This window comes from Pseudophryne corroboree, chromosome 4, assembly GCF_028390025.1.
Source record: "Pseudophryne corroboree isolate aPseCor3 chromosome 4, aPseCor3.hap2, whole genome shotgun sequence".
NCBI lineage: Eukaryota > Metazoa > Chordata > Amphibia > Anura > Myobatrachidae > Pseudophryne > Pseudophryne corroboree.
In genome coordinates this window covers 467,039,656-467,053,081 of record NC_086447.1, presented here as the reverse complement: position 1 = coordinate 467,053,081, position 13,426 = coordinate 467,039,656, and the positions used below count along the sequence as shown (strand labels likewise).

The window sequence follows — 13,426 nt, the reverse complement described above, 5'->3', positions numbered from 1 at the left end:
GCTGTGACTATTTGCAACCGTTGATCGCTCTTTTAATTCCTAATGGAATTAAAGGAGCTAATGGAGCAATTGCCAGCTGGCAATAGTCAAAGCCCAGCGCGCCATGCAGAAAGCCATCTTGTAGCATGCTGCATGGTAGTAAAGATGAACATGGCTACATCTGTATAACATATTCTGAATAATAAGCTAACGTCAACCTCGTACCATAGCATACAATATTGGTAGGATTCTTGTGCTTGCAGTACAATACGTTCAAATAACTAGATCTTATTTGCATGCATCATACAGACAGGGTGAACCTTCCACCTTTAAAAACATTGCAATATATTTGTTTTGTTTTATCCCAGTTATAGCAATCTCAGCTGCAAGTGTGTATACAAATACAGACTCCTTCCAAGTTCTAACTGACTTCACTACCAAGTGCATAGCACTGCACAGTTCCGGGTAGTGTTGTTTCCCAGCCGGATGCCTTTGCAGGGTGCACGCCGGCTCTCTTCCTGCGCCCAACACTCGGTGCTAGCTGTTGCTTTGGAGCCGGACTCTCCTCCTGGTGTTACACAGAACGGGGACCGCGGGCAGCAGTGACGTCACTCCCGGGTTTCGCCACTCCGGCTGCTGCTTCCTGGTGCTGTGCTCATGGCGGGGAACTTCTGGCAGAGCTCTCACTAGTGAGTACGGTGGGCAGTGTGCGCCGGGGAGCCGGCCTCCTGTGCGCGGCACAGGTCACTGAGAGAGCGGCGCTGGCTGCTGTCCGGGTACCCGTCACTTGTGTCCTGTGGGAGAGACGGGATGTCTGTATCGCCAGTGCGCGGTGTCTGTGTAAACTAGTGATAGGTGGAACCCTAGAGCCTGGCAGTGCATCCGTGCTGCCTGCATGGCGGATCTCCTCTATGAACTATCTCATCTCCCGGCCCAAGTGCCTCGTTACATTCCCCTCCACGCTTCTTATTTCCTTTATTTTGTTCCAAGCAACTGCCAGCTGTTCTTTCTACTTTTGTTTTTCTGCCCTTGAACACACACGTTCCCACACATACCACTCAGGTAGTCTGATAAGCTGGAGACCATAAGTGAATAAACCTGAAGTGTAGCAGCTGGCAAGGCAAGAGTTAATAGCAGACAGACTGGATACTGGAATGGTAACTGCAGACAGGCTTGACAAGATAGGATGATTTAAGACTGCAGGACTGTATATGCACTGGTAACTGAACAATGATAACTACAGTACTGAGGTGGCTCACTGCTTGGAACAACCAGGTGCTGATTGAAAGCAGAGTGCTGGCAGCTTGAACCTTGTAGCAAAGAGACTTGCTAGATTAAGTCTCTCTGCTACACTAATGGGCCCTACACATTTGTCGATCTGCCGCCGAGCTGCACGACGGCGGACACGGCCGACGGGTGACCTGGCAGCAGGGGGGCGGTGACGGGAGTGAAGTTTCTTCACTCCCCATGTCACCCGGCTCCATAGCAGTGCAGGCCAATATGGACGAAATCGTCCATATTAGCCTGCATGCACAAGCGACGGGGCACCAGCGATGAATGAGCGCGGGGCCGCGCATCGTTCATCGCTGGTGCCTCCACACGGTATCTTGTTCATATCTTTCAGTATTATCGCCCAGTGTGTAGGGCCCATAAGACTCTCCCCTAGTCTCCAAACGTTCCCTGAAAACTCATATCTTCAGGCTAGCTTATCACTTTCCAGAACCACTCACTCAACCTTCATAAGCTTTCCTATCCGTTTATATCCCCACTGTACAGTCTGCATATATCCTCCACATATTTTCTCTTTATTCACTTACCCTTTTTTCTTACCATGGTTCATCATTGCTGTGATGTAATATCATGCAACCCACCTAGAACCTTTACAATCCAGTGGACAAATATGCAATAGATTGTGCCTTTTCTTGTGTATCAATGCCTATTTCCCTATAGATTGTAAGCTTACGAGCAGGCCTTCCTACCTCTATGACTGTTTGTTTATTACCCAGTTTTGTTTTATCATTGTGTCCAATTGTAAAGCGCAACAGAATTTGCCGCGCTATAAAAGAGACTGTAAATAAATAATGAATAGTGACTAGGCTGCAGCCTGTAATAACACACAGTGCTAAGATGTAGCTAGAGTACAGAGTCAGTTGTGCTGGGATTGCTGCAGGCTTGTGACTGCCGCCACGGCTGGAGTGAATAAACTTTGCTGGTAAACACGGACATGCAAGCTGAAAGCACACAAAACCAGGGCTGGCAGGGTATATTCGCAGACACTTGATAGGAGCTTGGATTTGGATCAGGACCATACATAAGAATGGAGCAGGAATGAACACAGGATAGCAGGTACTGGGCAGGATCCAAGAGGGCATGGGTGCAGGTCTAGCAGGGACAACACACAGAAGACTGAGCAGGAATGCAGGTACTCATATGCAGGGAACCAGGACACAGAAACAGACAGACCGGGACCTGTACAGGGTGATAAGCTCACTAAGTGCAAGAACTAGGGCATATCAACGGCAACAGAAACTGGACTGAATCCCTAATGAAAGGGAGAGAGACCAATCACAGGAGTCCTCAGGCTGGAGTAACGAGACATTCCAAACAGGTGTGCTGCTACACGTAGCAGCCAGCATCTGAGTTACTAGGAGACAGACAAAAATACTAACAGGAATAAAAGGGAGAAGCATCTGGTCCTGAGATCAACGTCTGCAGACTTGCCCATTTGCTCCTGCGACTTGTTGGTTGTCCCATTATAATCTCTGCATCAATTAGGTTCCTCTGCAAGCAGTAACTTGGGCGGAGTCATGTTTTTGCAGAAGCATGATCGGAACACCAACTTTCAGTTCATGCTGTATGCTGGAAGTCCAGCTATACTAAGTGAGTTCGGAAATTACACACATAGGCTGGGATGTAATGAAGTCCAAGATCAGCGGCCGTGCGGGATGCCGGCCGAACTGACTCTTTTTAAAGAGGCAATAATATACAAGGCTAAACCATGCATTATACATGATTGCCCCTTTAAAAAAAAAAGCCAGAGTTTGACGGCATCTCGTACAGCCGCTGATCTTGGACTTCATTACATCCCGCACCTGGTCATTTTGGACTTGAGAGACCTGCACACTGTGTGTGCCAAGTGTGTGGTTTTTCCTTTATTGCTCCTTTTCCTATTGTCACATTGAGATCATATATAGCTTAGTTTCTTTCTAGGTCATTAAGCTACGCAATAGTGAAAGCACAATCTAAATTCAGCCAGTAGTTTTTGCGTGATGCCGGAACGAACATAGGCAGACAGAAATTCTGTAAAAAAAAAATGTTTTCATCTCCATAGTTTATAAACAGTCCATAGAAGTATATTTCTCAAAAAAAAAAAAAAATTGCTGTCTACAGACACAAAATACATTACTGTTTACAGGTGGCCAGGATCCTAGCTGTCATGATCCCGACAGCTGGATACCGAACACCAGTATGCCGGCAGCGGGGCGAGCGCTAGAAAGCCCCTTATGGGCCCGCTGCACTCGCCACGTTGCGGGCACGGGTGCTCACTGCACTCGTCATACATAGATCTATTGTCATCGACACCCATAGAGGGAGAAAAGCCTGTGGCGCCTGCATTCTGGTGACAATATTTCCCCGCCTGTCAGGATTCCGGCATCAGCATTGTGACCGGCAGGCGATCTAGTGATTGCCTCCCACAGACACAACCCTTACAGTTTTATTATATGTATAGAACATCTTTGAAGTGTTCTGTGATAAGTTGACTAGATACACTAATTAGACGTTTTTGTTGTTAATTCATATGTAACCTAACTGTTGCACCAGTGTATCACTCAGGATACGTATGTAGTGAGTGTCCTTCAATATCCTCTGTGTCTACTAGGCGCATTATCATATGTCTTATATTGATAAGTGAATTGTGTCAAGGGCTTTTGACTCTACTTAGAAATCTGTGCGACAGGAGATGTGATCTTCACAAAATGGTAATCAGTGGTTCCTAAATCCACTGTGTCTTTTGTCATTAATGTGTGGAAGAAGAATGGTCATTGCATGAATGCAGATCGCCCTGGAATACCCCCAAAACTTTCCTTTGACCCTATTAACTTAATGGGGACGGTGTATCTATAATGAAGTTTACATCAGTAAATGGGTGGTGAGCATAGACTTAATACATTATATAAACTTTTTCACACCCTATACCAAAGCGTCAATATGTAAGGTGGAAACGGGGGATACCTGTATTTTAAAAGATTTTTCTAGAAATACAGCATACATGTTCTATTATTTTGTTTCTCTACTGTACTTTCTGTTTTATTTGGCTGTATTGATAAATTCACCTTAAAATTACATGATATGTTTTATTACTACATTTGAATCGCCTTGCATCGTAAGAAAATGGTTTATTTCCTTCTATTTCTCTAACGTCCTAAGTGGATGCTGGGGACTCCGTAAGGACCATGGGGGGAATAGCGGCTCCGCAGGAGACTGGGCACATCTAAAGAAAGCTTTAGGACTAACTGGTGTGCACTGGCTCCTCCCCCTATGACCCTCCTCCAAGCCTCAGTTAGATTTCTGTGCCCGACGAGAAGGGTGCACACTAGGGGCTCTCCTGAGCTTCTTAGTGAAAGTTTTAGTTTAGGTTTGTTATTTTCAGTGAGACCTGCTGGCAACAGGCTCACTGCATCGAGGGACTAAGGGGAGAAGAAGCGAACTCACCTGCGTGCAGAGTGGATTGGGCTTCTTGGCTACTGGACATTAGCTCCAGAGGGACGATCACAGGTTCAGCCTGGATGGGTCCCGGAGCCGCGCCGCCGGCCCCCTTACAGAGCCAGAAGAGCGAAGAGGTCCGGAAAAATCGGCGGCAGAAGACGTTCCTGTCTTCAATAAGGTAGCGCACAGCACTGCAGCTGTGCGCCATTGCTCTCAGCACACTTCATACTCCGGTCACTGAGGGTGCAGGGCGCTGGGGGGGGCGCCCTGAGACGCAATAAAACACGATAAAAATACCTTACATGGCAAAAAATACATCACATATAGCTCCTGGGCTATATGGATGCATTTAACCCCTGCCAGAATATACAGAAAAACGGGTGATAAGGCCGCCGAAAAGGGGGCGGAGCCTATCTCCTCCGCACACTGGCGCCATTTTCCCTCACAGCTCAGTTGGAGGGAAGCTCCCTGGCTCTTCCCTGCAGTCACTACACTACAAAAAGGGTTAAAAAAAGAGAGGGGGGCACTAATTAGGCGCAGTATTAAAACATACAGCAGCTATAAGGGGAAAAACACTTATATAAGGTTATCCCTATATATATATATATATATATATATATATAGCGCTCTGGTGTGTGCTGGCATACTCTCCCTCTGTCTCCCCAAAGGGCTAGTGGGGTCCTGTCCTCTATCAGAGCATTCCCTGTGTGTGTGCTGTGTGTCGGTACGTTTGTGTCGACATGTATGAGGAGAAAAATGATGTGGAGACGGAGCAGATTGCCTGTAATAGTGATGTCACCCCCTAGGGGGTCGACATCTGAGTGGATGTACTGTTGAAAATTACGTGACCGTGTCAGCTCTGTATAAAAAAACAGTGGTTGACATGAGACAGCCGGCTACTCAGCTTGTGCCTGTCCAGACGTCTCATAGGCCGTCAGGGGCTCTAAAGTGCCCGTTACCTCAGATGGCAGATACAGACGCCGACACGGATACTGACTCCTGTGTCGACGGTGAAGAGACAACCGTGATTTCCAGTAGGGCCACACGTTACATGATTGAGACAATGGAAAATGTTTTATACATTTCCGATAATACGAGTACCACCAAAAAGGGGTATTATGTTCGGTGAGGGAAAAACTACCTGTAGTTTTCCTGAATCTGAGAAATAAAATGAGGTGTGTGATGATGCGTGGGTTTCCCCCCGATAACAATTGATAATTTCTTAAAAAGTATTGGCTGTATACCCTTTCCCGCCAGAGGTTAGGGTGCGTTGGGAAACACCCCCTAGGGGGGATAAGGCGCTCACACGCTTGTAAGAACAAGGGCTCTACCTTCTCATGAGATGGCCGCCCTTAAGGATCCTGCTGATAGAAAGCAGGAGGGTATCCAAAAATGTATTCACACACATACTGGTGTTCTACTGCGACCAGCAATCGCCTCAGCCTGGAGGTGCAGTGCTGGGTTGGCATGGTCGGATTCCCTGACTGGAAATATTGATATCCTAGATAAGGATAGTATATTATTGCCTATAGAGCATTTAAAAGATGCATTTCTATATATGCATGATGCACAGCGGAATATTTGCCGACTGGCATCAAGTATAAGTGCGTTGTCCAATTCTACCAGTAAAATGGTCAGGTGATGCGGATTCCAAACAGCATTTGGAAGTATTGCCTTTGAAAGGGGACATTTGGGGTCGGTCTTTTAGACCTGGTGGCCACGGCAACAATTGGGAAATCCACGTTTGTACCCCAGGTCGCCTCTCAAAATAAGACGCCGTATTATCAGGCGCAGTCCTTTGTTGGCAAGCGGACAAAAGGTTCCTCTTTTCTGCTCGTGACAGAGGGAGAGGAAAAAGGCTGAAGAGATTACCCAGTTCCCAGGAACAGAAATCCTTTCCCGCCTCTGCAAAAGCCCTCAGTATGACGCTAGGGCCTTACAAGCTCAGGCACGGTGGGGGCCCGTTCTCAATGAATTTCAGTGCGCAGTGGGCTCACTCGCAAGTAGACCCCTGGATCCTTCAGGTAATATCTCAAGGGTACATATTGAAATTCGAGACGTCTCCCCCTCGCCGTTTCCAAAAGTCGGCTTTACCGACGTCTCCCCCTGACAGGGAGGCAGTTTTGGAAGCCATTCACCCAGCAGGTGATAATCAAGGTACCCCTCCTGCAACAGGGAACGGGGTATTATTCCACACTATTGTGGTACCGAAGCCAGACGGCCCGGTGAGACCGATTCTAAATCTAAAATCTTTGAACACTTACATACAGAGGTTCAAATTCAAGATTGAGTCACTCAGAGCAGTGATTGCGAACCTGGAAGAAGGGGACTACATGATGTCTTGGGACATCAAGAATGCTTACCTTCATGTCAAAGTTTACCCTTCTCACCAAGGGTACCTCAGGTTATGGTACAGAACTGTCACTATCAGTTCAGACGCTGCCGTAGGGATGGTCCACGGCACCCCGGGTCTTTACCAAGGTAATGGCCGAAATGATATCCCTTCGAAGGAAGGGAATTTTAGTTATCCCTTACTTGGACGATTCCCTGATAAGGGTAAGATCCAGGGAACAGTTGGAAGTCGGTGTAGCACTATCTCAGGTAGTGTTGCGGCAGCACGATTGGATTCTCAATATTCCAAAATCGCAGCTGGTTCCGACGACTTGTCTTCTGTTTCCTAGGGATGTTCCTGGACACAGTCCAGAAAAAAGGTGTTTCTCCCGGAAGAGAAAGCCAGGGAGTTATCCGAGCTAGTCAGGAACCTCCTAAAACCGAACCAAGTCTCAGTGCATCAATGCACAAGGGTTCTGGGTAAAAATGGTGGCTTCCTACGAAGCAATCCCATTCGTTAGATTCCACGCAAGAACTTTCCAGTGGAACCTACTGGACAAATGGTCCGGGTCGCATTTTCAGATGCATCAGCGGATAACCCTGTCACCAAGGACAAGGGTATCCATCATGTGGTGGTTGCAGAGTGCTCATCTTCTAGAGGGCCGCAGATTCGGCATTCAGGACTGGGTCCTGGTGACCACGGATGCCAGCCTGCGAGGCTGGGGAGCAGTCACACAGGGAAGGAATATCCAGGGCTTAGGGTCAAGCCTGGATACATCACTTCACATAAATATCCTGAAGCTAAGGGCCATTTACAATGCTCTAAGCTTAGCAAGACCTCTGCTTCAAGGTCAGCCGGTGTTGATCCAGTCGGACAACATCATGGCAGTCACCCACGTAAACAGACAGGGTGGCACAAGAAGCAGGAGGGCAATGGCAGAAGCTGCAGGGATTCTTCGCTGGGCGGAAAATCATGTGATAGCACTGTCAACAGTATTCATTCCGGGAGTGGACAACTGGGAAGCAGACTTCCTCAGCACGACCTCCACCCGGGAGAGTGGGGACTTCACCCAGAAGTCGTCCACATGATTAAAAAACTCGACAGGTATTGCGCCAGGTCAAGAGACCCTCAGGCAATAGTTGTAGACGCTCTGGTAACACCGTGGGTGTACCAGTCAGTGTATGTGTTCCCTCCTCTGCCTCTCATACCCAAGGTACTGAGATTGATAAGATGGAGAGGAGAAAGCACTATATTCGTGGCTCCGGATTGGCCAAGAAGGACTTGGTAACCGGAACTTCAAGAGATGCTCACGGAGGATCCGTGGCCTCTACCTCTAAGAAGGGACCTGCTCCAGCAAGGACCCTGTCTGTTCCAAGACTTACCGCGGCTGCGTTTGACGGCATGGCGGTTGAACGCCGGATCCTGAAGGAAAAAAGGCTTTCCGGATGAAGTCATCCCTATCCTGATCAAAGCCAGGAAGGATGTAACCGCAAAAACATTATCACCGCAATTGGCGAAAATATGTTGCGTGGTGCGAGGCCAGTAAGGCCCGACGGAGGAAATTCAACTGGGTCGATTCCTACATTTCCTGCAAACAGGAGTGTCTATGGGCCTGAAATTGGGGTCCATTAAGGTTCAAATTTGCGGCCCTGTCAATTTTCTTCCAAAAAGAACTAGCTTCAGTCCCTGAAGTTCAGACGTTTGTAAAAGGGGTACTGCATATACAGCCTCCTTTTGTGCTTCCAGTGGCACTTTGGGATCTCAATGTAGTTTTGGGTTCCAAAAGTGACATTGGTTTGAACCACTTAAATCTGTGGAGTTAAAATATCTCACATGAAAAGTGGTCATGCTGTTGGCCCTGGCCTGGGCCAGGGGCGTCTCAGAATTGGCGGCTTTATCCTGAAAAAGCCCTTATCTGATTTTCCATTCGGACAGGGCGGAATTGAGGACTCGTCCTCAGTTTCTCCCCAAGGTGGTTTCAGCGTCTCACCTGAACCAACCTATTGGTGGTGCCTGCGGCTACTAGGGACTTGGAGGCCTCCAAGTTGCTAGACGTTGTCAGTGCCCTGAAAATATTTGTTTCCAGGACGGCTGGAGTCAGGAAATCTGACTCGCTGTTTATCCTGTATGCACCCAACAAGCTGGGTGCTCCTGCTTCTAAGCAGACTATTGCTCGTTGGATTTGTAGTACAATTCAGCTTGCACATTCTGTGGCAGGCCTGCCACAGCCAAAAATCTGTAAATGCCCACTCCACAAGGAAGGTGGGCTCATCTTGGGCGGCTGCCCGAGGGGTCTCGGCTTTACAACTTTGCCGAGCAGCTACTTGGTCAGGAGCAAATACGTTTGTAAAATTCTACAAAATTAATATCCTGGCTGAGGAGGACCTGGAGTTCTCTCATTTGGTGCTGCAGAGTCATCCGCACTCTCCCGCCCGTTTGGGAGCTTTGGTATAATCCCCATGGTCCTTACGGAGTCCCCAGCATCCACTTAGGACGTTAGAGAAAATAAGAATTTACTTACCGATAATTCTATTTCTCATAGTCCGTAGTGGATGCTGGGCGCCCATCCCAAGTGCGGATTGTCTGCATTACTTGTACATAGTTATTGTTACAAAAATCGGGTTATTATTGTTGTGAGCCATCTTTCAGAGGCTCCTCTGTTATCATGCTGTTAACTGGGTTCAGATCACAGGTTATACGGTGTGATTGGTGTGGCTGGTATGAGTCTTACCCGGGATTCAAAATCCTTCCTTATTGTGTACGCTCGTCCGGGCACAGTATCCTAACTGAGGCTTGGAGGAGGGTCATAGGGGGAGGAACCAGTGCACACCAGTTAGTCCTAAAGCTTTCTTTAGATGTGCCCAGTCTCCTGCGGAGCCGCTATTCCCCCCCATGGTCCTTACGGAGTCCCCAGCATCCACTACGGACTATGAGAAATAGAATTATCGGTAAGTAAATTCTTATTTTCTTTATCCTGTATCATTAACTAAATGCCAGCACCAACCCCACATCCAGAAGTCATTCTTTAGTAGGTGAATTGTTTTCACTTCACAATATTTGGTGTGTGTGGGGTGGGGGATTATTGTTTATGGGATACAGTCAGGATCCTGCCTGTCGTGATCCCGGCAGTCAGATTACCGACGCCAGTATCCCGGCACTCTTTTGATCCCGAATAGATAGACATCCTGGAGTCGGAATCCCGAACATCCCCCTTGAAGAGGTAGGCTGCACGGGGGATGTGTAAGGTTTAGGCTGCACGGGGTTGGGTTATGGTGCGGGGAGGGGGGTTAAGGCTGAGGGCCGGGAGGGTTAGGTTTAGGCACTGGGGACGGGAGGTTAGGTTTAGGCACTTACGTGGGAAGGTTAAGGTTAGGCACTACGGGGGAGGTCATGGTTAGCCAGCGGGTAGGGAGGGTTAGGGGAGAGGGCTTAACACCCCTTACTCACCCCTGTCGGCTTCTTCACAATCGGGATTGTGGCGTCGGTATTTTGAACATCGGGATCCCGGTTGCCGGCTTTCCCTACTGAACCCATATTTCTCTTACGTCCTAGAGGATGCTGGGGACTCCAAAAGGACCATGGGGGTATAGACGGGATCCGCAGGAGCTTGGGCACACTGAAAAGACTTTAACTGGGTGTGAACTGGCTCCTCCCTCTATGCCCCTCCTCCAGACCTCAGTTAGACTTTGTGCCCAGGACTGACTGGACACTCACTAGGGGAGCTCTCCTGAGTTTCTCTGGAAAAGACTTTGCTAGGTTTTTTATTTTCAGGGAGACCTGCTGGCTACAGGCTCCCTGCAGCGTGGGAGTGAGGGGAGAGAAGCAGGACCTACTTCTTCTTAGTTTAAGGGCTCTGCTTCTCGGCTACTGGACACCATTAGCTCCCGAGGGTTCGATCACTTGGTGCGCCTAGCTGCTTGTTCCCGGAGCCACGCTGTCATCCCCCTCACAGAAGCCAGAAGAAAGAAGTCGGATGAGTATGCAGAAGACTTCAGTGACGGCAGAAGACTCCAGTAACGAGGTACAGCGGAGCGGTAGCGCTGCGCTCCATGCTCCCACACACTTCACCAACGGCACTCACGGTGCAGGGCGCTGGGGGCGGAGCGCCCTGGGCAGCATGTTACTGGGTCTAGGAGCTGGCAGAAGGCAGTTCGGTGCCTCGGCACCGTTTTTCAACCCCCGCCGGCATTTTCTTATTTTCAAATTTAGCGGGCTGAAGTACAACGGGAAGGGGCGGGGCTTAGCCGCACAGTTCGTCAGCGCCATTTTCTCTTCTCCACGCCGCTGCAGAGAACGCTGGCCCGGGACCTCCAAGCTCCTCTAAAAGTTACAGGGAGCTGATCGGGGGTTATTGGTGCATAATCCATAGCAGCGCTGTCAACATATATTTTCTCTTGTGATATATGGGCGCTGGGGTGTGAGCTGGCATACTCCCTCTGTGTTTCTCTATCTGGGCTTCCTTGTGGGTCTGTCCCCTAGCTGAGGCGGTGTGTGTGTGTGTCGGTGTGTCGACATTCCGTGTCGGCATGTCTGAGGCTGAGTGTTATTCCCCGGAGGAGGTTGCTGGGGGAACAGATGTGGGTCTGGAGTTGGCCCTGTCGGCACAGCCGACACCTGATTTACTTACAATGTTAAGTACGCTTAATACAAATGTGGCCTCTTTGTCTAAAAGGTTAGATAAATCGGAGTCTCAGACTCGGGTATGGAGGAAATCCATGGAGGACGCTTTGTCTCAGGTGCAGACCCCATCAGGGTCACAGAAGCGGCCTTTTACTCAGTTGGTAGATACGGATACCGACACGGATTCTGATTCCGATGTCTATTTCACTGAGGCTGCTTTACATCCACGGTTAGTTAAGAGTATTCAGTACATGATTGTGGCTATAAAGGATGTTTTACATATTTCTGACGAACCTGCGGTGCAGGAAACAAGGATTTGCTTGTTTAAAGGGAAAAAACCTGAGGTGAAGTTTCCCCCCTCTCATGAAATGAATACTCTTTGCGAAAAGGCTTGGGAGTCGCCGGATAAGAGGTGGCAGATTCCCAAGAGAATTTACATGGCGTATCCTTTCCCCTCTGATGACAGGGAAAAATGGGAGTCGTCTCCGAATGTCGACAAGGCTCTATCCCGGTTGTCTAAGAAGGTGGCGCTTCCGTCCCCTGACACGGCAGCTCTCAAGGATCCGGCGGATCGCAAGCTGGAGACGTCCCTGAAGTCCATTTTTGCTAATACGGGTGCATTGCTCAGACCTGATGTGGCGTCAGTATGGGTGAGTAGTGCTATTGCTAAATGGGCTGAGAATTCAGCGGCTGATATGGATACGCTTGATAAAGATAATGTTCTCTTAACTCTTGGTTATATCAAGGACGCTGCAGATTACCTGAAGGATGCTGCGAGGGATGTAGGTCTCTTGGGATCAAGAGCCAATGCCACGGCGATCTCGGCCAGAAGAGCGCTGTGGATTCATCAATGGAATGCTGATGCCGACTCCAAGAGAGCTATGGAAGCTCTCCCCTTCAAAGGTAATGTCTTGTTTGGTGACGGCTTGGCTGATCTGGTGTCTACCGCGACGGTGGGTAAGTCATCTTTTCTTCCTTATGTTCCCACACAACAGAAAAAGACACCACATCAGCAGATGCAGTCCTTTCGTCCCAATAAATACAAGCGTGCAAAAGGTTCGTCCTTCCTCGCTTCAAAGGGTAGAGCAAGGGGAAGAAAGTCACCTGCAGTATCAGGCGCCCAGGACCAAAAGTCTTCCCCTGCCTCTACCAAGTCCACCGCATGACGCTGGGCTTCCCTGGGGGAGTCCGGACCGGTGGGGGGCCGTCTGCGGATCTTCAGTCAGGTCTGGGTTCAATCAGGCCTGGGTCCTAGATATAATATCTCAAGGATACAAGCTGGAGTTTCAGGAGGTGCCCCCTCACGGTTCTTCATTTTGGCCTTACCAGTGTCTCTTCTGGACAGGGAAGTGGTGAAGGCAGCAATACAAAAGTTGTGTCAACAGAGGGTCATTGTTCCCGTTCCCAACGGGGGGAGGGGTTCTACTTGAGCCTCTTTGTGGTACCGAAACCGGACGGTTCGGTCAGACCGATTCTGAACCTAAAGTCCCTCAATCCATACTTGAAGGTTTTCAAGTTCAAGATGGAATCTCTTCGAGCTGTGATTGCCAGCCTAGAAGGGGGGGACTTTATGGCGTCAGTCGACATAAAGGATGCCTACTTACACGTCCCGATATATCCTCCGCACCAAGCCTTCCTAAGGTTTGCGGTACAGGATTCTCATTACCAATTTCAGACGTTGCAGTTTGGTGAAAATCCTCGGCGCCGTGGAAAGCCCAAAGTCATGGCAGAAATGATGGTTCTCCTTCGCAAGCAAGGGGTTACCATTATCCCGTACTTGGACGATCT

At 48.9% G+C, this 13,426-nt stretch overlaps 1 protein-coding gene across 1 annotated transcript in view; it reads left to right on the top strand.

Annotated features, from left to right (window-relative positions):
* The first annotated feature begins 425 nt into the window (after nt 1–425).
* CCNC (cyclin C) overlaps nt 426–13,426 on the top strand; it is a 54,991-nt gene continuing 41,990 nt past the window's right edge. Inside the window, exon 1 of the mRNA XM_063917035.1 lies at nt 426–668. Within this exon, the coding sequence (XP_063773105.1) occupies nt 637–668 (32 nt within the window). The 5' untranslated portion in view covers nt 426–636. The remainder of the gene's footprint in view (nt 669–13,426) is intronic.